The following is a 21,166-nucleotide window of genomic DNA, read 5'->3' as shown; positions in this document are numbered from 1 at the left end:
TCTTGGAATCTAAGGATCAGGAGACATTTGCTAGAGGCAGTAATTGAAGCCCTAAGGTTTAAAAAGATGGCCCAAAAAAATATGCAAAGGAAAGACAAACCCTTGGGAATCCCAACATCTAAGTTATACGCAAGCAAGTGGGGGGATTTGGAGAACAGCCAAAGAAAGATGGAAAGACTAGCGGAGGAGGCAGGGAGGACGCCTGAGGAGAGGCGCTGCGCTAACAGGAAAAAGCACATCTCAGAGACGGGGGGTGGAGACACAGTCTCAAAGGCTGCTGAAGTCAAGGAGATTTATTTAGATTTGGCAACTAAGAGAAAAGGGAAAGGTCACAGTGGGTTGAAGAAAAAGGGGGATTAAGAAGGAACAGAATGCATATAGACTTTTTTATATATAAAGTTCACAAAAGGAAAAAAAATGATAGTTTGGAGAGAGAGGCAAGAGCAAAGCAAGACTCCTTGTCTGGGTCGAATGCTGAGTTCAAGAGCAGATGGCACAGCAGGAGAAGGGAGATGGGAGAGGAGACAGTGGCTCACTTCCTGTTGGAAGGGAGCCTGGGGAGGTGGGAAGGGAGAGGATGGGACACAGAGGAATAGGGGCTTATCTTGGAAAGGGCTGGAAGCATCTCTCTTGAGCCACGGAAGAAAAAGATGAAAGACAGAGGAACTTTGAGGTGGACTTGGGGGAAGACAAAGCGTTTGATTTCACTCATGCAGGTGATAAAGTCATCTGCTGGGTGAGTGAAGCAGAGATCGGGGGTGTCTGAGGGAAAGTGGAAGGGATCAGAAGAACACTTGCTAAAGAAAATGGACCAGGCTGGGTGCAGTGACTGACACCTGTAATCCCAACGCTTTGGGAGGCTGAGGCGGACGGATCATGAGGTCAGGAGATCAAGACCATCCTGGCCAACACGCTGAAACCCCATCTATACTAAAAATACAAAACATTAGCCGGGCGTGGTGGCGGGCGCCTGTAGTCCCAGCTACTCAGGAGGCTGAGGCAGGAGAATGGCGTGAACCCAGGAGGCGGAGCTTGCAGTGAGCCAAGATCACGCCACTGCACTCCAGCCTGGGTGACAGAGTGAGACTCCATATCAAAAAAGAAAGAAAGAAAGAAAGAAAATGGACCAGTGACTAGAGATGACTAGAATAATCTGTGGAAGGCATCAAAGACCCAACTGAAGCTGGCCCCCATGAATCAGTGTGATGACGTCATTTCAAAATCTGCTCAGCAACTTGGAAACTACTGGTGCGTGTGGGTTCCTCCAGGCTGGGAACCGGCAGAGCTGGTAGGGGAAGGTTCCCAGGGCGGGGGTGAGGAGGGTGCCAGTGAGCATGCAGTTGCAGTAATTGGGCATGACATCAGGCTGAGTGGAGAGGAAAACCAGCTGGCAAGAGAAGTATGGGGTGAAGGACTGCAGTATTGTCATAAAGCCTGGTTCAGCAGGACTTAATGTTGGAGAGAAGGAAATACACCAATCTGTGGTTGAAGAAGGGACTTTTGGAGTCCTGCCTTAGAGGTGGGGCGGTTTTGAGTGTGAGCAGGTTCTGGAGGTGGCTCTGATTCTGTGTTGCTGCTCTGGAGTGGAGGAAAAGGTCATTAGAGATAAAGTGGTCAAGGAACTAGGGGGAGGGTGGTGGGTGGATTATTCACATGGATGGTGAAATGGTCCAAGCTGAGGCTGGGAGGAGTGAGGTGGAGCAGACAACGGGATGATGATTATGAAAACTGAACTGGGTGGAAAATGAGAAGGTCTGAGATTTCTGAGAAAGGGGACAGTCTGTTTTGTTCTCTGTGTATTTTGACAAGCATTTGAAGCTTGTTCTCAGGACTGCCAGCAATGATTTGGTCCTCAGGAAATGAATGTGCATAGGTGTGGACTGGGACCTAAGCATGAGTTTTCGTTTCATCAGGGTGTTATGAGATGAAAGGGAGCTCATGCAGAGAGGGGCTGCATTTTCTTTATGATTAGTCATTTTGTTGCTGGCCTGCTGCCTTAGAACGCCCTTCTGAGCAATGGCAGAGCGTCTTTGATGGGCCCTACCTATTGTTTCCTGTCTAGTGGGAAAATCAAAATCGCTAACAAGATTCTGAAAGGCAGTTACAAAACAAGACCACCTTACATACCTGTCTTTCTCCACACTAGGTGTGTGTGTCCCAGGAGGTTCCCTTTAAGTACTGAAATGATTGATATAGTCAGTATAACATCGTACTTTCTCCCCAGGTTGTCGATCCCTTCTATCTAAAAACATCTTTTCAGTTACAACTTATTGAGCATACATACTGTGCTGAGTATTTATATTCTTATTTCAGCCTCACCAAAATATGTTATGAGGTAGTCTTATTCTTCCCATTCTAGAAAAAATAAAAACAGAGGCTGAGAGACATTAAATAAACTGCCCAAGTTTGTATAACTAGTACATGACCAAGCCTGGATCCAAACCTGGGTCTCTCTGGCTCCAAAGAGCATCCTAACCACATTGTTCCCACTGGCAATAAAAACACATTTTTCTTTTTTGTTTTGTTTTGAGACAGGGTCTCACTCTGTCACCCAGGCTGGAGTGCGGTGGCGCGGTATCCATACGAGAAAAAGCACACTGCAACCTCCGCCTTCTGGGTTCAAGTATTCTTGTGCCTCAGCCACCTGAGTAGCTGGGACTACAGGTGTGCACCACCACACCTGGCTAATTTTTGTATTTTTATAGAGATGAGGTTTCACAATGTTGACCAGGCCGGTCTCGAACTCCTGGCCTCAAGTGATCCACCCGCCTCAGCCTCCGAAAGTGCTGGGATTACAGGCAGAAGCCACCATACCCAGCCTCAAACACGCATGTTTAATATACTTTATTCACTATAATGTAATCATATTTTTCTATTTAAGCAGGATTATTATTAAAGTGAACTTTCCACATCTTTCCTCGAGATTATTTATTTTCCTAAAGTTTTCAAAATGTATTTCTATTATTTCTATGAAATAAATGCATAGTGGGAAATTTTTAAAATCAAGAACTGTATCACCAGTCTAATAATATCAACACAGCTGTGAGAAACTCATTAGTTACAGCCTCCCAGCTGCCTTCCGTTCTTTTAATTCAATGATGGTCCTTGGCTGACACCTAGTGGAAAAACTGGAAACAGTACTTTAAAAATTGTCAAGACTTAAAAAAAACATTCTTGAAGTCAGCTCTACAGTTACCAGGGAACTTCTTGGAAATAGCCATATTGCCCATTCATGTATGTGGTAAATAAATTAAACTCTTCTCCAAATTAATTGAGAATAAAGGTGAAGGTATTTTGCATTTTATATATTAGCATGTTTCTGTAATTGCACTTCCCAGAGACTAAGCTAACATTTGTGTTTGTTACTAATTTCAACTTATAATCTCAGACTCTGAATGTACAAGAGAGATAGCTATCAGCGTTACAAAAACTGAAGCATTTGTTTTCTCTAAGGTGACTCAGGCCCACACTTTTTCACTAAATATGATCACCACTTAGCTGAAATATTTGTACTGTGATATCACAGATGGTAGCAAAATAGAGTAAAATTATTTTAAAAGTTATTTTTAGCATATCATTTTCTAGGTTCAATTATACTACCCTTAAAAAATGAAAATGACTTTAAAGAGGCAAGAAAGGCTACAATCTCCTAGGACGTGGTCTTCAACCTTTTGGGCACCACGGATTGGTTTTCTGGAAGACAATTTTTCCACAGACAGAGGCAGGGGAAGGCTTTTGGGATGATGAAAGCACATTACGTTTATTGCACACTTTATTTCTATTACTACATGGTAATATATAATGAAATAGTTACACAGCTCACCATAATGTAGAATCCAGTGGGAGCCCTGAGCTTGTTCTCCTGCAACTAGATGGTCCCATCTGGGGGTGATGGGGGACAGCGACACCCCAAGTGTGTTGCTTATGTACAGTCTGTTCTAATCTTATTTTGGTGGCTGTCACTGCAGAAAACCCTGCTTTACAAAGATAGGATGTTGGAAATGGAAGCAGGCTTTTGAGTTTTGTGGCAATCTCAGGATATTCGCCTGGACTTTAATCCAGAATGTATGGACATTTGAAGTTGCCTCAAACATACTTTTTTCCTTTTTTTTTGAGATGGAGTCTCGTTCTGTCGCCTAGGCTGGAGTGCGGTGGTGCTGCAACCTCTGCCCCCCAGGTTCAAGCAATTCTTCTGCCTCAGCCTCCTGAGTAGCTGGGGTTACAGGCGCCCATCACCATGCCCAGCTAGTTTTCATATTTTTAGTAGAGACGGGGTTTCACCATGTTGATCAGGCTTGTCTTGAAATCCTGACTTTGTGATCTGCCTGCCTCAGCCTCCCAAAGTGCTGAGATCACAGGCATGAGATACCACGCCCGGCCTCGAACATACTTTTAAGGCCACCGGATGCAGCCGTACAATTGAAGTACATCAACTCACTTGCCACGATAAAGCCTGCCACCAGATGCAGCTTAATTGCCCCTTGTCACTCGCTGACAGGGTTTCGATATGAATCTGCAAGCAATTGATTTATTATGATCTCTGTGCAGTCAAACCTCTCTGCTAACGTTAATCTGCTCCCCAGTGCTAGCATCACTGCCTCAGCTCCACCTCAGATCATCAGGCATTAGATTCTTATAAGGAGTGCTGCAACCTAGATCCCTCGCATGCATAATTCACAGTAGGGTTCACACTCCTATGAGTATCTAATGCTGCCACTGATCTGATAGGAGGCAGAGCTCAGGCTGTAATGTGAGCCTTGAGGAGCTGCTGTAAATCCAGATGCAGCTTCTCTCTCTTGCCCACCACTCACCTCCTGCTGTACGGCCCAGTTCCTAACAGGCCATGAACTAGTACCAGTCTATGGCTCGGGGGTTGGGGACCCCTGCCTATGAGGGTGGGTGGGTGGAACTCACCAGTGGAGCTGACCATTGAATCCTAATGACTGTTCTGAAAGAGAGGCTCCATGATCCCACTGTCCAGTTGAGGAAGCACATTCTGGGATGGGAGAGCACCCACCTAGTGAAGTGCCTGAGCTGCGGTCACAGACATTGTCCTTCAGGGCCGTCCCACTCTGGGAGATTCTGGGGCACATAAAAGAGGTGGGAGGTGCAGGGAGTTGGGGAAACAGAGAGACTTAACTCATAATAATCACGTAGCAGGAGGAAAGACAACAATGAGAGGAAACTTCCAGCAGCCATTTTGCAATTAACTCAAAATAGTTACACGGCCCTAGAGTCGTGGTGAGGGCTGGTGATAAAGATACCAGGTTCCATGCCTTGAGTTTTTGGGTCAGTAGGTCAGGGTTGGGTGGCAAGCATCTGCATTTTTTTTTTTTTTTTTTTTTTTTTTTTTTTTTTGCAGCGGAGTCTTGCTCTGTCACCCAAGCTAGAGTACAGTGGCAGAATCTCGGCTCACTGCAACCTCCGCTTCCTGGGTTCAAGCAATTCTGCTGCCTCTGACTCCCAATTAGCTGGGACTACAGGCGCCCGCCACCTTGCCTGGCTAATATTTGTATTTTTAGTAGAGACGGAATTTCACCATATTGGCCAGGCTGGTCTTGAACTCCTGACCTTGTGATTGTGATCTGCCCGCCTAGGCCTCCCAAAGTGCTGGGATTACAGGTGCGAGCTACTGCGCCCAGCCGAGAATCTGCATTTTTAATAAGTTGGCCAATGAGTGCTAATGATCAGCCAGGTTTAGGAACCAGCCTCCCTCCGTCCTCTTTCACAGGGTTGGTGATGCTGTCTTAGCTCTGGTGCCTTGATGGTGTAGCAGCTATTACCCACATGAGGGCGCTCATCTGCTTGAATTCCCTGAACTGTGTATAAATGCTTAAAATAAATAGCGAGTTTTTAAACGTTTTTAAAACTCTATTTATTCAGGTGGGATAAGATCTGTGTTGAGATTTGGAGTTTAAAGAAAAACAAAGCAATTGGAATTACAGCCCCACTTTCTCTCTTTCAGGCCAAGCAAGCAATCCTTGAAATGGATGCCATTCGTAAGTTTTATTTCCTTAACACAATTTGAAATTTCATTGTCTATTTGTATCTATCACATTTTCTATCTTAAAGTTCAAGAAAATGTCAATTGTTAGAAAATAGTATCTTTCTATTCACTGTTTTCATAAATTGGGTGGACAGTATAATCCCTTCTTAGCCCATTGGCTTGTTTCTACATTGGTTCTCCCAGGTTTATCTGAGTCCCTTGATGGCTGGCCACAGTCTGGGTTTCTGCATCAACTAACAATGTCAGTTATGTCTCCAGGGTCAACTCTACCCCCACCCACCCCCAACCTCTACCACCACCAAAAACCAGGGCTTCACAATGCATTTCTCACTTCATCCCTAACAGAATATTGATTATCTGCAAGAATCTCAATCGCTTCGTAGTATTGGTTTTCCTGATGCAGCAGAAAATTCTAAAATCACAACCACCCCACATATGTGAGTGTATTTCTAGGCTTACAAAAGCAGAAGCGAAGAAATATTCCAGGTCCTTCCTATTAAATAAGACCTTATTCCACAGGATTTATCACATCTTTGTTATTTTTCAGATTAAATAGAATAAAAAGAGAAAACAATGGCTTTAAATGCAATCAGGTCTGCTGGACACTTGCACTGAAGACACTTCTACTTTTACTTAACCCTTTCATAATACCTTACTTTGCAGAATCAAGTGCAAATGTTGATTCCCTTCCCTCCAGCCTGGCACTTGTTAACTCCCCAGGGGGAAAAGCAGCATCGGCAAAGTGGAAACAGGTGCAGTCCCACCATCACTGCAGCTGAGGCTCCCATCTCCCATCCAACAGACCTGAGAAATGATGCCTGGAGCTCCCCAGCACCATGCTGGGCTGTATTCTCTAGACCTCAACATTTCAGCCAGCAGAAATTGCCTTCAGATTTTATTTATTTATTTATTTATTTTTTATTATTATTATTTTTTTTTTGGCCGGGTGTGGTGGCTCAAGCTTGTCATCCCCGCTAACAGACTCCTGCAAGTCCCAATGTAAACAAAAAGCCCTGAGATACATATACAGCACCAATTGTGGGAGGAGGATCATATCCATGTCAGATGAAAAAGAATAAATCCATATAGGCCAGGCATGGTGGCTCACACCTGTAATCCCAGCACTCTGGGAGGCCGAGGTGGGTGGATAACCTGAGGTCAGGAGTTCAAGACCAGCCTGGCCAACATGGTGAAACCCTGTCTCTATTTAAAATACAAAAATTAGTCAGGCATGGGGGCGCTCACCTGTAGTCTCAGCTTCTCAGGAGGCTGAGGCAGGAGAATCGCTTGAACTTGGGAGGTAGAGGTCAGCAGTGAGCCAAGATCATGCCACCGCACTTCAGCATGGGCGACAGAGCAAGACTCCATCTCAAAATAATAATAATAATAAATCCATATAAATCTATGCTAGCCATAACCATTTTCTGAGAAGCCCCCAACAGCGCAGTCCCGCTGATGCATGTGGTTATCTTTACAGATCATCCAGGCTTCTGTTACAGTCCTGAGGGAGAGACGAAAGCACTGTATGGCTCTAAAGAAGGTTCTGCTCCGTATCGGCTGAGAAGAAAATCTGGTAAATAGGATTTTGTCATAATAATTTAATACTAATGGGGGACTGGAAATGAAAGTCCCTTTGAGTCTGACGAAAGGGCATGTTCTGTCTGGTTTCTCAGCTCACTGCTGGTCTGAATACATTTGCAGCTGCCTTAAGATGGGACTCACAAGCTTTTGATCTAAAACTCTTTTTCTCTGTAATCCCAGCACTTTGGGAGGCCGAGGCAGGTGCATCACCTGAGGTCAGGAGTTTGAAACCAGCCTGGCCAACATGGAGAAACCACATCTCCAGTAAAAATATAAAAATTAGTCAGGCCTGGTGGCGGGCACCTATAATCCTAGCTACTCAGGAGGCTGAGGCAGGAGAATCACTTGAACCCGGGAGACAGAGGTTGCAGTGAGCCAAGATTGTGCCACTGTACTCCAGCATGGTTGACAGAGTGAGACTGTCTCAAAAAAAAAAAAAAAAAAAAAAAAAAAAAAAGCCTCTTTTCTACTTAATATTTCCCATGACTATCAAGCATGCCAGTCAGCTAATTTTGCTTTGTACGTCTTACCATTGGCATGCAGATACTTAAACCGTATTTGCTGTTGCTAATGAAAAATCACATCCTATGAGTTACACACACAAAAGATTATCCAAAGCTAAAATTTTAATTCATATTTGCTGCACCAGACTCCATGAAGTATTGCCTTAGTTCAGACAGGTTTGGGGTTTTATTTGAAGCAGTCTTTATTCATTACCCCCTTTATGCTTTGCTAAGGACTAGGAATGCAAGGATCAATAATCCACGTGACTCCTGCTTGCAGGGAGCTCATGGTGCCAGAGACGAAAAATGCAAATAAGGCTGGGCGCAGTGGCTCACACCTGTAATCACAGCATTTCGGGAGGCTGAGGCGGGAGGATCACCTGAGGTCAGGAGTTTGAGACCTGCCTGGCCAACATGGTGAAACCCCAGCTCTACTAAAATTACAAAAATTAGCAGGGTATGTTGGCAGGCACCTGTAATCCCAGCTACTCGGGAGGCTGAAGCAGGAGAATCACTTCAACCCAGGAGGCAGAAGTTGCAGTGAGCCGAGATCACGCCACTGCCTAGGTGATAGAGGGAGACTCAGTCTCAAAAAATAAAAATAATAAGTAAATAAATACTAGTCCGTGTGATGGAGAAGTGCCAGAGGTTGGTTGGATGGAAGGAAGAGCAGAGAGACAAAAACAGGAGAAATAAGAGAGAAGTTAACCCTGTAGGGAAGAGAGAGAAGGCTTCACAGAGCAGAGAACCAGTACCCAAGACAGAATCTGGCAGCAGGGGAGGCAGATGGAACAGGAACAGCATATGCGGAGGCCCTGAGGCTTGAGCCAGCGTACTTTAGGACAGACATCTGTTGCCAGTCGTTCAGCCTGGGGAGAGAGTGGGATGGTGCTGGGGGCTGGAGGAAGAGGTGGGTGAGGTGAAATGGAAAGAGATGTGGCTAGAGATACGCAGATGGGGGCCTGATTCTGGAGGCCCAGTATGTCATGCATAGGGTTCGAACTTGATCCTGCAAGCTGTGGAAGGATTTTAAGCAGTGAACTCAGAGAACGATTTCCTTGTCAAGAAATAACTCTGGCTGTGTGCGGAGAATGAAGTGAGCAGGGAGACCAGATAAGAGGCTGTGGTGCTCATCTTGTTGAGAGATGAAGGCTTGGATTAAGAGAGGGGTGACTCGGAGAAAGGATTACAGGGAACCCCCAAGACTGTGATGGAAGAAAACCGGAGAAATGTAGAATAACAGCCTGGTCACTAACCCTGGAGGGTGATGTCAGCGATAACCAAGAGAGGATATGCAGATGAAGGAGCAGATCTAGGGGAGACCGGGGAGCTGGGATGGAGATGTTGAGTTTGCTGAAGCTGACACTTGGGACAGGGTCTGGCATAAGAATATACAATTGATGCCGGGCGCGGTGACTCACGCCTGTAATCCTAAGACTTTGGGAGGCCGAGGCGGGCAGATCACTTGAGGTCAGGAGTTCAAGACAAGCCTGGCCAACGTGGTGAAACCCTGTCTCTACTAAAAATACAAAAAATAGCTGGGCGTAGTGATGCGTGCCTATAATCCCAGCTACTTGGGAGGCTGAGGCTGGAGAATTACTTGAACCCGGGAAGCAGAGGTTGCAGGGAGCTGAGATCGCACCATTGCATTCCAGCCTGGGAGAGAAGAGTGAATCTCAGTCTCAAAAAAAAAAAAAAAAAAAAAAAAAGAATGTACAATTGAACGTCATCAGCTTGTAGGTGTTAGTGAAAGCTGAGGAAGCTGCTCTGCTACTGACAGGATTGACAAAGTCAGATTTTGCTTTTCTATTGGGTGACTCCTGATAACATAGCATAACATTTATTCTACCATTTTAGCAGAGTGAATGTCTTGCTCCTATGTATCTCTGAGCAAAGGGGATTTTGTTAAATTTGATACAAAAGTTATAGAGCTCTGTTAATCTGTCAGTAGAATCATAATCCTTTTATAAAAGAATAAAGAAAAAGGTTTGATTTGGTTTTGCAAATGATGCTGGCTTTATTTTGTCTCCCAGAACCTTCCTCACGATCACATAAAGTTTTGAAGACTAGTGGTAAGTCATAAAATATATTTTCTTGTTTCATTCTTGTTGATGCTCACTAAAACAAATCACACAAAAATAAATACCAGATAAATTACAGATTGACAGATTTGATTTGATTACAAAAAGATTAACTTCTATAAATAAAAGTGTCCCATTATAAAATATATAGTCAAAGCCAGGCACAGTAGCTCATGCCTGCAATCCCAGCACTTTGGGAGGCCAAGGTAGGCAGCTCTCTTGAGGCCAGGACTTCGAGACTAGCCTGGCCAACATGGTGAAACCCCGTCTCTACTAAACATATAAAAATTAGCCAGGCCTGCTGGCTCGTGCCTGTAATCACAGCTACTTGGGAGGCTGAGGCAGGAGAATCGCTTGAACCTGGGAAGCAGAGGTTGCAGTGAGTCGAGATCATGCCATTGCACTCCAGCCTGGGCAACAGAGTGAGACTGCGTCACAAAAAATAATAATAATAATAAAATTTAAAATAAAATGTACAGTCAAATGACATAAAATACTTGTAATATATTTGACAGGCATAAAAAGATTAATATTCCTATTATATAAAGAAACTCCATACATCAAAAAGAAAAGACAGAGGATTCTTTAATTTATTTATTTTTTATTTTTTGAGACGGAGTTTTGCTCTTGTTGCCCAGGCTGGAGTGCAATAGCGCGAGCTCAGCTCACCTCAACCTCCACCTCCCGGGTTCAAGTGATTCTCCTGCCTCAGCCTCCCGAGTAGCTGGGATTACAGGCATGTACCACCATGCCTGACTAATTTTGTATTTTTAGTAGAGATGAGGTTTCTCCATGTTGGTCAGGCTGGTCTCGAACTCCCGACCTCAGGTGATCCACCCGCCTTGGCCTCCCAAACTTCTGGGATTACAGGCGTGAGTCACCGCACCCAGCCCAAAGGACTCAAAAAAAAAAAAAAAAAATTGGGCAGTTTCACAAAAATACACAAACTGGCAATAAAATTTTTTAATGGCCATCCACATTCATAATCGGAAAATCCATACATTTAAATGGAATAAATAGAAGGGAAAAAACTATGAGCTTGGCCAAAACATATAGAAAAATAGTCACTCCAAAAGTATTGGTGGGAGTGTAAGTTTTTGCCATGCTTCAGGGGCAAAATTTGGTAATAGTCATTTGAATTTAAAATGTACATTTGGCCGGGCGCGGTGGCTCAAGCCTGTAATCCCAGCACTTTGGGAGGCCGAGACGGGTGGATCACGAGGTCAGGAGATCGAGACCATCTGGCTAACACGGTGAAACCCCGTCTCTACTAAAAAATACAAAAAAACTAGCCGGGCGAAGTGGCGGGCGCCTGTAGTCCCAGCTACACGGGAGGCTGAGGCAGGAGAATGGCGTGAACCCGGGAGGCGGAGCTTGCAGTGAGCCGAGATCTGGCCACTGCACTCCAGCCCGGGCGACAGAGCGAGACTCCATCTCAAAAAAAAATAAAATAAAATAAAATAAAATGTACATTTGCCCTTAACCCAACAGTTTCACCTGCACAGATGTACTTACCCACATGTAGACGGATTTTTCTACAAGTTTGTTGTTTGCAGTATTTGTAATAGGACACTATAAAAATGCCCATGCAGTTGGAAATATACTTAAGGAAATTGTAGTACATCCATACACACAATGGAATATTCTACAGCTGTCAAAAATAAAGTAGATCTCTACCTATTCACAAGAGTGTCCACATATATTTAGCAGAATATACAAAGTTGCGTATTGAATCCTTATTTTAAAAGTGAAACAGGCTGGGTGTGGTAGCTCACGCCTGTAATCCCAGCACTTTGGGAGGCTGAGGAGGGTGGATCACCTGAGGTCAGGAGTTGGAGACCAACCTGGCCAACATGGCGAGATCCCATCTCTACGAAAAATACAAAAATTAGCCAGGTGTGGTGGCTTATGCCTGTAATCCCAGCTACTGGGGAGGCTGAGACACAAGAATCACTCGAACCCAGGAGGCAGAGGCTGCAGTGAGCCGAGATTGTGCCACTGCACTCCAGCCTGGACGACAGAGTGAGACTTCATCTCAAAAAAATAAATAAATAAAAAGTAAAAGCAAAACCATTATTGTGGTGGGGTGGGGGTAGTACAAGAGCTGGAAAGATAAACATTCAGCTGTTAACTGTTGTTTCCTCGGAGGATGGGATCTGTGGAGAGGGAAGGACCTCATATGCCTCTGTGATCATCTTTAAAGAGGAGACACCATAATTAGGCTAGTTCTAAGGGTGTCTTCTGTAAGATGTGGCTATGTAAATCTCTCCCCACAACTCCACTGGCAACACCCCTTTGTTGCAAGAAGGCTGCATCTTTCAGTTAAAACCAATAAAATGTTGCAAAATCAACAGAAGCAATATCATCTTTACATGATTGTCATGGAATGGGGCATGTGCGTTTTTTTGTTTGTTTTTTTCAGGAAACAACACATTTTTGTTCGGAAACTTTTGAAACATCTTGAGCATGAATTAGTTAGTTAATGGCTGTCAGGGATTAATGAAGACACCTAGTGCTCAGATGCATGTAAAGCTGTTTGATGTAGCATGGGGGTATGCAGCTAGGAGAGCTGACAGGGATTTTCTGAAAATTAGATGTATAGGGCCCAGAAGTCTCTTGGGTTTCAATTACTAGTAATAAGTTTCTAAGTTCTATAAAATATTAGTGCTTACTTATATGGGAGGTACATTTTCATTCTCAAACTTGAAAAAAAACAACCTTCTATTTTTCAGAAACAGCACAAGACATCCAAAAGGTAAGCTCTATCCCATTTCTTACTTGGAAATGTTCGCTTCAGATGCCCTTCATAGGTGTCGCTTCCCCATCTCTCTCAGCCCCAGCCCGTATTGCAAGTGTCAACAGTTATTTATATTTTGGAAATTTGGTATTTTACATTTTGAATTATTTACATTTGATTTAAGCAAAGACTCATCCTTATCAACTTCTTCCCTTCCCCCAGCCCACATCTGAGAACCATGGTGATTATTTATTCATCCTCTGCTCCGCATCACGCCTCAGAGGCTGTAACCTTATCTTAGGGTGTAATACCTGCCCGGTGCTCACGTGAGCCACCTCACATTGTCCTTTGCCTCCACCGGTGTAAGACCAAGGCCCCTGCCTCCTGGATATAACTCCCTCCTCCAAGCGCGAGCCTTCATTCACAAGGGCGAGGGACCCCCTTCTAAGAATACGGTTCTGCTGCTGACATAAGAGATGATGACATATGATCGAATGAGACTTTGTCATATCAAGTTTTGATTTTTCTTCCCCTGACAAAAGCTTAGGAGAGGGAGAATAAGAATTGTATACTGTATTGGAAGGTATTATATCCAACTGTATTACCTATGAAGAATAGGTATTTTCTCCTGGCCTGAGTGGTTTGTCCAGTGTGGCTACTGAGCAGTGGGCTTAATTAACAATTCTTAGAGAACTAATCATGGCTCCTTGTTTAATGTTCTGTATCTAGAAGAATATGGCTATAAAACCTATCCCTACAATCTCATTTCCACCATGGCTTAGCACAGAAACAAAGTGACCCTATTGATAAATGTTGTATCTTTCCATTAAAACCAACAAAATGTCTAAAAATCAACGTAGTCTTTTTCTTTTTTTCTTTTGAGACTGGGTCTCACTCTGTTGCCCAGGCTGGAGTGCACTGGTGCAATCTCAGCTCACTGCAACCTCTGACTCCCGGGTTCAAGTAATTCTCTTGCCTCAGCCTCCCGAGTAGCCTAGTAGCTGGGACTACAGGAACCCACCACTATGCCCACCTAATTTTTGTATTTTTAGTAGAGCTGGGGGTTTCACCAAGTTGGCAATGCCAGTCTGGAACTCCTGACCACAGGTGATCCACCCGTCTCGGCCTCCCAAAGTGCTGGGATTACAGGCGTGAGCCACCAGGCCCGGCCGAACATAGTCTTACCTTTAAGTGATTGTCATGGCTGAGGCGTGTGCATTTTTTTTTCAGGTAATACATGTTTTTGTTTGGAAACGTGTGAAACTTATTAATATTAATTGGTTCATTGTCCTGAAGTATGGCATAAGGTTTTGATTTCATAAGTGGGGTCACTGCAGAAGGCTCCCTGCCCTTCAAAGCAGCCATAGTAGCATTGTGGAGCCGTGCCCCTCTCAGTGCTAGAAGAAGGAATCTCCCCATCAAAGAGCTCTAGAGATTCAATCTCAGGAGCTGCTTGGAAACTTTCTACAGCAATGCTCAAGCCAGGTCCATATGGGCATAACCAAACCTGATACAATCAGAAGGCAAGAAGGAAAACACCCATGCTTTCTTTTTGTGATAAAATTCCATCTCCTAATAGTAATGTGCTGAAGGTGCATTAAATTCAAGGAGATCAGATTTACTGCTAATGAAAGAGTTTATAACAACTAGGCGTGTTATACAGGTGGCTCACACCTGTAATCCTAGCACTTTGGGAGGCCAAGATTGGCAGATCACTTTGAGCTCAGGAATTCAAGATCAGCCTGGGCAACATGGCAAAACCCCCCTCTCTACAAAAGAAATACAAAAATGAGCTAGGTGTGGTGGCTTGTGCCTGTGGTCCCAGCTACTTGGGAAGTCAAGGCTGGAGAATCATTTGAGCCGGGAAGCAGAAGTTGCAGTGAGCTGAGATAGTGCCACTGCACTCCAGCCTGGGCAACAGAGTGAGATTCTGTCTCATAAATAAATAAGTAGTTTATAACAGGAAATATTTCTTAATAATAGCTTACTATTTCTCCCAGAATATATATTCTGAGACTGCGTACATGTGTGTATGAGGCGGTTAAGCTCATGTGTAAGCTGTGGATTAAGACACGGATTCAAATCCATTTCTGCCATTTATAAACCGTGTGATTGCAGGCAAATTGCTTAACCTTACCAGGACTTGGTTTCCTAATTTACAGAACTGTTATAAAGATTAAATGCAACATGTTCTTAAAAGTGCTTATTAATGGAATATTTGGCACAAAGCAAGTGTTCTATAAATTATAGCTAATATAGGCCAGGCAGGGTGGCTTACGCCTGTAATCCCAGAACTTTGGGAGGCCGAGGCGGGCAGATTGCCTAAGCTCGGGAGTTCACAATCAGCCTGGCGAACACGGTGAAACCCCGTCTCTACTAAAATACAAAAAATTAGCCAGGTGTGACAGCATGCGCCTGTAGTCCCAGGTACTCCGGAGGCTGAGGCAGGAGAATTGCTTGAACCCGGGAGGCGGGGGTTGCAGTGAGCCGAGATCGTGCCACTGCACTCTAGCCTGGGTGACAGGGTGAGACTCCATCTCAAAAAACAAAAACATGATAGCTAATATCATTGTTAAATAGCTCAAATGCTGAGAATGTGGAAGGAGAGGAAAAAAGTTCATTCCGGCTGTGGTAAAATTGAGGTATTGAAATTATGAGGCTGGTGCAAAAGTAAGTGCGGTTTTTACCATGACTTTCAATATTGTGACCAACCATATGCTGATTCTTTCCTTTAAAAAAAAAAATTATTTATTTTGAGACAGGGTCTTACTCTGTCACCCAGGCTGGAATGCAGTGGCACAGTCTCAGCTCACTGCAGCCTCCACCTCCCAGGCTCAGGAATCCTCCTACCTCAGCCTCTCAAGTAACTGGACTACAGGCATGCGCCACCACGCCCAGCTAACTCTTTCATTTTTTGTAGAGACAAGGTCTAACTATGTTGCCCAGGCTGGTCTCAAGCTCCTTAACTCAAGTGATCCTACCACCTTCACCTCCCAAAGTGCTGGGGTTACAGGTGTGTGTCACTGTGTCCATCCTGTCTGTCTGTCTGTCTGTCTCTCTCTCTCTCTCTCTCCCTCCCCGCCCCCTCTTTCTGTCTCTCTCTCCTTTCTTTCTCTCTCTTTCTCTCTCTCTCTCACTCACTGCCTCTTTCTCTCTTTTCCTCTTTCTCTCTTTCTTTCTTTTTAAAATTTGTTTTTGTAGAGACGGGGTATCTCACCATGTTGCCCAGGCTGGTCTCTAGCTCCTGGGCTCAAGTGATCTGCCTGCCTTGGCCTCCCAAAGTGCTGGGATTACAGGCATAAGCCACCGTGCCTGGATGATTACTTCTTAATTTAAGAGCATCTTCAATTTTCTTAATGATTAATTTGATGTAAATTTACAGCTTCCAAAAAAACTGCTCTTTTTTTTTTTTGAGACGGAGTTTTGCTCTTGTTGCCCAGGCTGGAGTGCAATGGTGCCATCTCAGCTCACTGCAACCTCTGCTTCCCAGGTTCAAGCAATTCTCCTGCCTCAGCCTTCCAAGTAGCTGGTATTACAGTCATGTGCCACCACGCCCAGCTAATTTGTATTTATAGTACAGATGGGTTTCTCCATGTTGGTCAGGCTGGTCTTGAACTCCCGACCTCAGGTGATCCACCCGCCTCAGCCTCCCAAAGTGCTGGGATTATAGGCGTGAGCCACTGTGCCTGGCCAAAACTGCTATTTTCATTTCAAGTGTAATTACCTTAAAAAGATAACTTCAATATTAACAATTCAGGTCTCCTAATTTTCTAAAACCTATGGGAATTTTCTGGGATGGATCACTTTTGGCTGAGAAACACGAAATAATTTTGTTACACTTTAAAAGTGTTTTGTCATAATTTAACTAGTTAATATTAACCTTGTTTTACTTTATAAAAAGTAGTTACTGAGTGCCTGTATTTTTATAACATTACACCAGTGCAGTCTGAGTAAGGTGAAGAGGAAGTTATATTAAATAATGTGAAAAACATATATCTGAACAAATATTAGGTATAAATATTGTGTGTGTATGTATGTGTGAAAAGAAATAAATGACTAATTGAATTGCTTAAGTTTTAATAGAAAAATAACATTTAGGATGAAATTTTATTATTGTCTCTCTACTCTCTTCCCTCCCTAATAGATATTCCAATTAACATATATCCCATTTTCATTGATATGTGATGAAAAGTTCTTGCTTATTTGACATTTCCAGTGGGTTACTGTAGTGTTTTATTAGAATATATGTCCCTGGTACTAATTAGGTCTGAACCCTTTCAAGCCTTTGAAGTTAATCCTTCTATCTGCAGAATAGGATCAGAGGGTATCTGCTCCTGTGTGCACCACCGAGCTCCATCCAGAAGGGTTCCAAGTTATAAAAGACCTCATTGTTTTCTTTGATCAGAAATCACTAATTTGGCCGGGTGCAGTGGCTCATGCCTATAATTCTAGCACTTTGAGAGGCCAAGGTGGGCGGATCTCTTGAGGCCAGGACTTTGTCTAAGACCAGCCTGGCCAACACAGCAAAACCCTGTCTCTACTAAAAATACGAAAATTAGCCAACCATGGTGGTGGGCATCTATAATCCCAGCTACTCCAGAGGCTGAAGCACGAGAATTGCTTGAACACCAGGAGGCAGAGGTTGCAGTGAGCCAAGATCACGCCAAGTGATCCAGCCTGCACTCCAGCCTGGGCGACAGAGTGAGATTCTGTCTCAAAGAAAACAATAAAAATTTAAAAATTATTAATATCGTTCCTATTTTACTTCCTTATAGGCAACTAAATGTTAATTAAATGTATTTTGAAATAAGTAAAAATATCATTAACTCAACAGAGGATTAAATTACATTCCTACAATAAAAACTCTTTGCCTAGGATCTATAAACCAAGGTAGTGCTGGCCATATTCCTGGTGGGTCTGCAGATTTAAGAGAAATCCTTGGAGTGTGCGGTCAGGTCAGCAGAAGGGGCTTTTAGTATACCAGAAACCATGCTAAAACCCCTGGGAGACAAGCACTGGCTCTAAAGCTTCTTAGAAAGTCTCAAATAGAAACCAGATAGCATGGCCCTTCACTTCTATGTATATTAATTTATGCAATGAATATTTGCCAAGTGTACACCAGACTTATTTGAAGAATCTAAGAGTTTTCTGTATTTAGCTTACATCGTGCTTTGGGGCAAAGGGTTTGGGGTTAGACCTGGGTTCTAGCACCAGCCTTACTACTGACTAGAGCAAGTTACTGAAACTTCAGGAACCTAGATTTCCTTACTGTGAGATTGGTACGATCATATCTAATTCATAAAATGATTGTGAATATTAAGTTTGGAGAATGTCTGCACATTGCCCAGCCTAGTTCCTAAGTATATATTAGTTCCTGTCCTTCCCTTTTTGAAAATATCTGAAGTGCTTTTCAAGTCAGTTAAACACTCAGCCAGATGCAGTGGCTCACACCTGTAGTACCAGCTACTTCGGAGGCTGAGTTGGGAGGATTGCTTGAGTCCAGGAGTTTGAGATCAGCCTTGGTAACACAGCAAGACCCCATCTCAGAAAAAAAAAATAAAAGAAGGTTAAAGCCTAGTGGGGGAGGCCGTGTGTAAACACAGGAGAAATTCCTGAGTTATGTGTCTTCTCCATGGTGCTGTGATTTAGTTGATATGTTTCCATCTTCCTCAGGTTTCTAGAGAGGAAGGATCTCCCCAGCTGACTTCAGCAAGGCCATCTCCTGCCCAGAGAAACAGTCAGCCCAGCAGTTCTGCCATGATCAGCGTGCTTCGAACGGGTGGAGCCCTCAGAAACATCTGGACCGACCACCAGATCAGGCAAGCCTTGTTTCCCAGCCGGCGGTCCCCGCAGGAGAACGAAGATGACGAAGATGATTATCAGATGTTCGTGCCCTCCTTTTCCTCCTCAGATCTGAACTCTACCCGACTATGTGAAGACAGCACTTCTAGTCGCCCTTGCAGCTGGCACATGGGACAGATGGAGTCCACAGAGACCTCCAGCTCTGGTCACAGGATTGTCAGGCGGGCCAGCAGTGCTGGGGAGAGCAACACGTGCCCTCCTGAAATAGGAACTAGTGACAGAACTAGGGAACTGCAGAACGGCCCCAAAACAGGAGGGCAGGAGGAAATGGCCCCCTTTGGGTCATCCATCGAGTTGACTATTGATGACATCGACCATGTCTATGATAACATCAGTTATGAGGACCTAAAACTAATGGTTGCTAAGCGGGAAGAAGCTGAATCCACGCCCTCTAAATCAGCCAGGGACTCCGTTCGCCCCAAGAGCACCCCAGAGTTAGCCTTCACAAAGAGGCAAGCTGGCCACAGTAAGGGCTCTCTTTACGCACAAAAAGATGGCGCGCTCTCAGGTGGAGAGGCATCCAGCCAAAGCACACATGAACTCCAAGCAGTTGAGGAGAACATCTATGACACCATAGGGCTCCCAGATCCTCCGTCGCTGGGTTTTAAGTGCAGCAGCCTAAAGCGTGCAAAGCGGAGCACCTTTTTGGGACTGGAGGCTGACTTCGTGTGCTGTGACAGCCTGAGGCCGTTTGTTTCCCAAGACAGCCTCCAGTTCAGTGAGGATGAAGCCCCTTACCATCAGGCCATCCCCGATCATGATTATCTGAGTTTGCTGTACGACTCTCCCAGCTGTAACTTTTCTATGCCTGATAAGCCTGTATCTGATAAACTGTCTGAAGAAGTAGATGAAATCTGGAATGACCTGGAAAATTACATCAAGAAAAACGAAGACAAGGCCAGAGACCGTCTCCTGGCAGCATTTCCTGTGAGCAAGGATGATGTGCCAGACAGGCTATACGCAGAGAGCACGCCTGAGCTGAGCCGGGAGGCAGGGCGCTCTGTGTCCACACTATCCCTGCCCGAGAGCCAGGCTCTCCTCGCGCCTGTGAAGAGCAGGGCCGGCAGAGCCAGCCATGCCAACTGCCCCTTTGAGGAAGACCTGATTTCTAAAGAAGGCTCTTTTATGAGCCTTAACCGGCTTTCTCTGGCCAGCGAATTGCCCCTCATGGACAATCCCTATGACCAGGCCAACAGTGGCCTGTCTCAAACAGACCCAGAAAACCCTGACCTGGGGTTGGAGGCCACAGATAAGACAAAAAGCAGGGTGTTTATGATGGCTCGGCAGTACAGTCAGAAGATTAAGAAGGCAAATCAACTTTTAAAAGTGAGAAGTCCGGAGTTGGAGCAGCCGCCGGCCAGTCAGCATCAGAAATCCGTGCACAAAGACCTGGCTGCCATCTTGGAAGAGAAGAAGCAAGGAGGGCCCGCCATTGGTATGTGCACCCTGCCCTTCTTCCTTCTCCAAAGTAAGAGGGGAGAGCAGTTTTCAGATTTCAGATGTCCTTTAAAAGGACACACCTGTGAGAACACTGACACGCTTTGTCATCTCAAAGTAAGACCACAAACAAAACCATCCTGGCCTTTCCCGCATCACCCCCTATGAATTACGCACACTGTAGCAGGATTATGCCTCAGCAGGTGGTGGTGTGCACGTAACATCGTAACTACAGAGATAATGTTTTAAGGAAGAGTTTTCTCTAAGGTAATCTAAAGTATGAAAAAAGCAATCAGTTTTAACTTAACTGTGATAGCTCCAATTTTTCCAGTACATCAGTAATTTCTTAGGAGGAGGAGGGGTGTGTGTAATCTTCTAAGGTTTGGAAGCATATAGAATCACATTGTTTCTTGCTTCAGGATCTCAACAAAAATGCCAACTCATGCTAACAAAAAGAGGGTTTTTTTTTTTTTTGCATCCTTTTTTTTTTTTCTTTTTTTTTTTTTGAGACAGGATCTCACTGTCACCCAGACTGGAGTACAATGACATAATCACAGCTCACTGCAGCCTCAGCCTCCCCAGACTCAAGCAATCCTCCCACCTCAGCCTCCTGAGGAACGGGGACCAGAGGCACTTACCACCACGCCCAGCTACTTTTTAAATTTTTTGTACAGAAAGGGTTTCACCATGTTGCCCAGGCTGATCTCAGCTCCTGGGTTCAAACCGTCCTCTTGCCTCAGCCTCCCAAAGTGCTGGGATTACAGGCGTGAGCCACCATGCCAGCCATTATACTTTCCTTAGTTGCTCACACTATAAATCAGTTGTTTTCTCACATATTTCCATTACTACTCAATTTTTTTTTTTTTTTTTGAGATAGGGTCTGGCTCTGTCACCCAGGCGGGAGTGCAGTAGCATGAACATGGCTTACTGCAGCCTCTGCCTCCTGGGCTCAGGTGAT

The 21,166-nt window shown here is 44.5% G+C and overlaps 1 protein-coding gene across 7 annotated transcripts in view; it reads left to right on the top strand.

The window, feature by feature from the left end:
- PLEKHG1 (pleckstrin homology and RhoGEF domain containing G1) overlaps nucleotides 1–21,166 on the top strand; it is a 245,373-nt gene that overhangs the window by 216,307 nt on the left and 7,900 nt on the right. For all 7 annotated transcript variants that reach the window (XM_008007562.3, XM_073022357.1, XM_073022356.1 and 4 more), the window contains 5 exons: nucleotides 5,966–5,999; nucleotides 7,485–7,580; nucleotides 10,125–10,163; nucleotides 12,905–12,927; nucleotides 18,583–20,206. In XM_008007562.3, coding sequence (XP_008005753.3) covers nucleotides 5,966–5,999; nucleotides 7,485–7,580; nucleotides 10,125–10,163; nucleotides 12,905–12,927; nucleotides 18,583–20,206 — 1,816 coding nt within the window. The remainder of the gene's footprint in view (nucleotides 1–5,965; nucleotides 6,000–7,484; nucleotides 7,581–10,124; nucleotides 10,164–12,904; nucleotides 12,928–18,582; nucleotides 20,207–21,166) is intronic.

This window comes from Chlorocebus sabaeus, chromosome 13 (genome assembly GCF_047675955.1).
Source record: "Chlorocebus sabaeus isolate Y175 chromosome 13, mChlSab1.0.hap1, whole genome shotgun sequence".
NCBI lineage: Eukaryota > Metazoa > Chordata > Mammalia > Primates > Cercopithecidae > Chlorocebus > Chlorocebus sabaeus.
The sequence above is the reverse complement of the archived record's forward strand: the minus strand, read 5'-3'. Positions and strand labels throughout refer to the sequence as shown.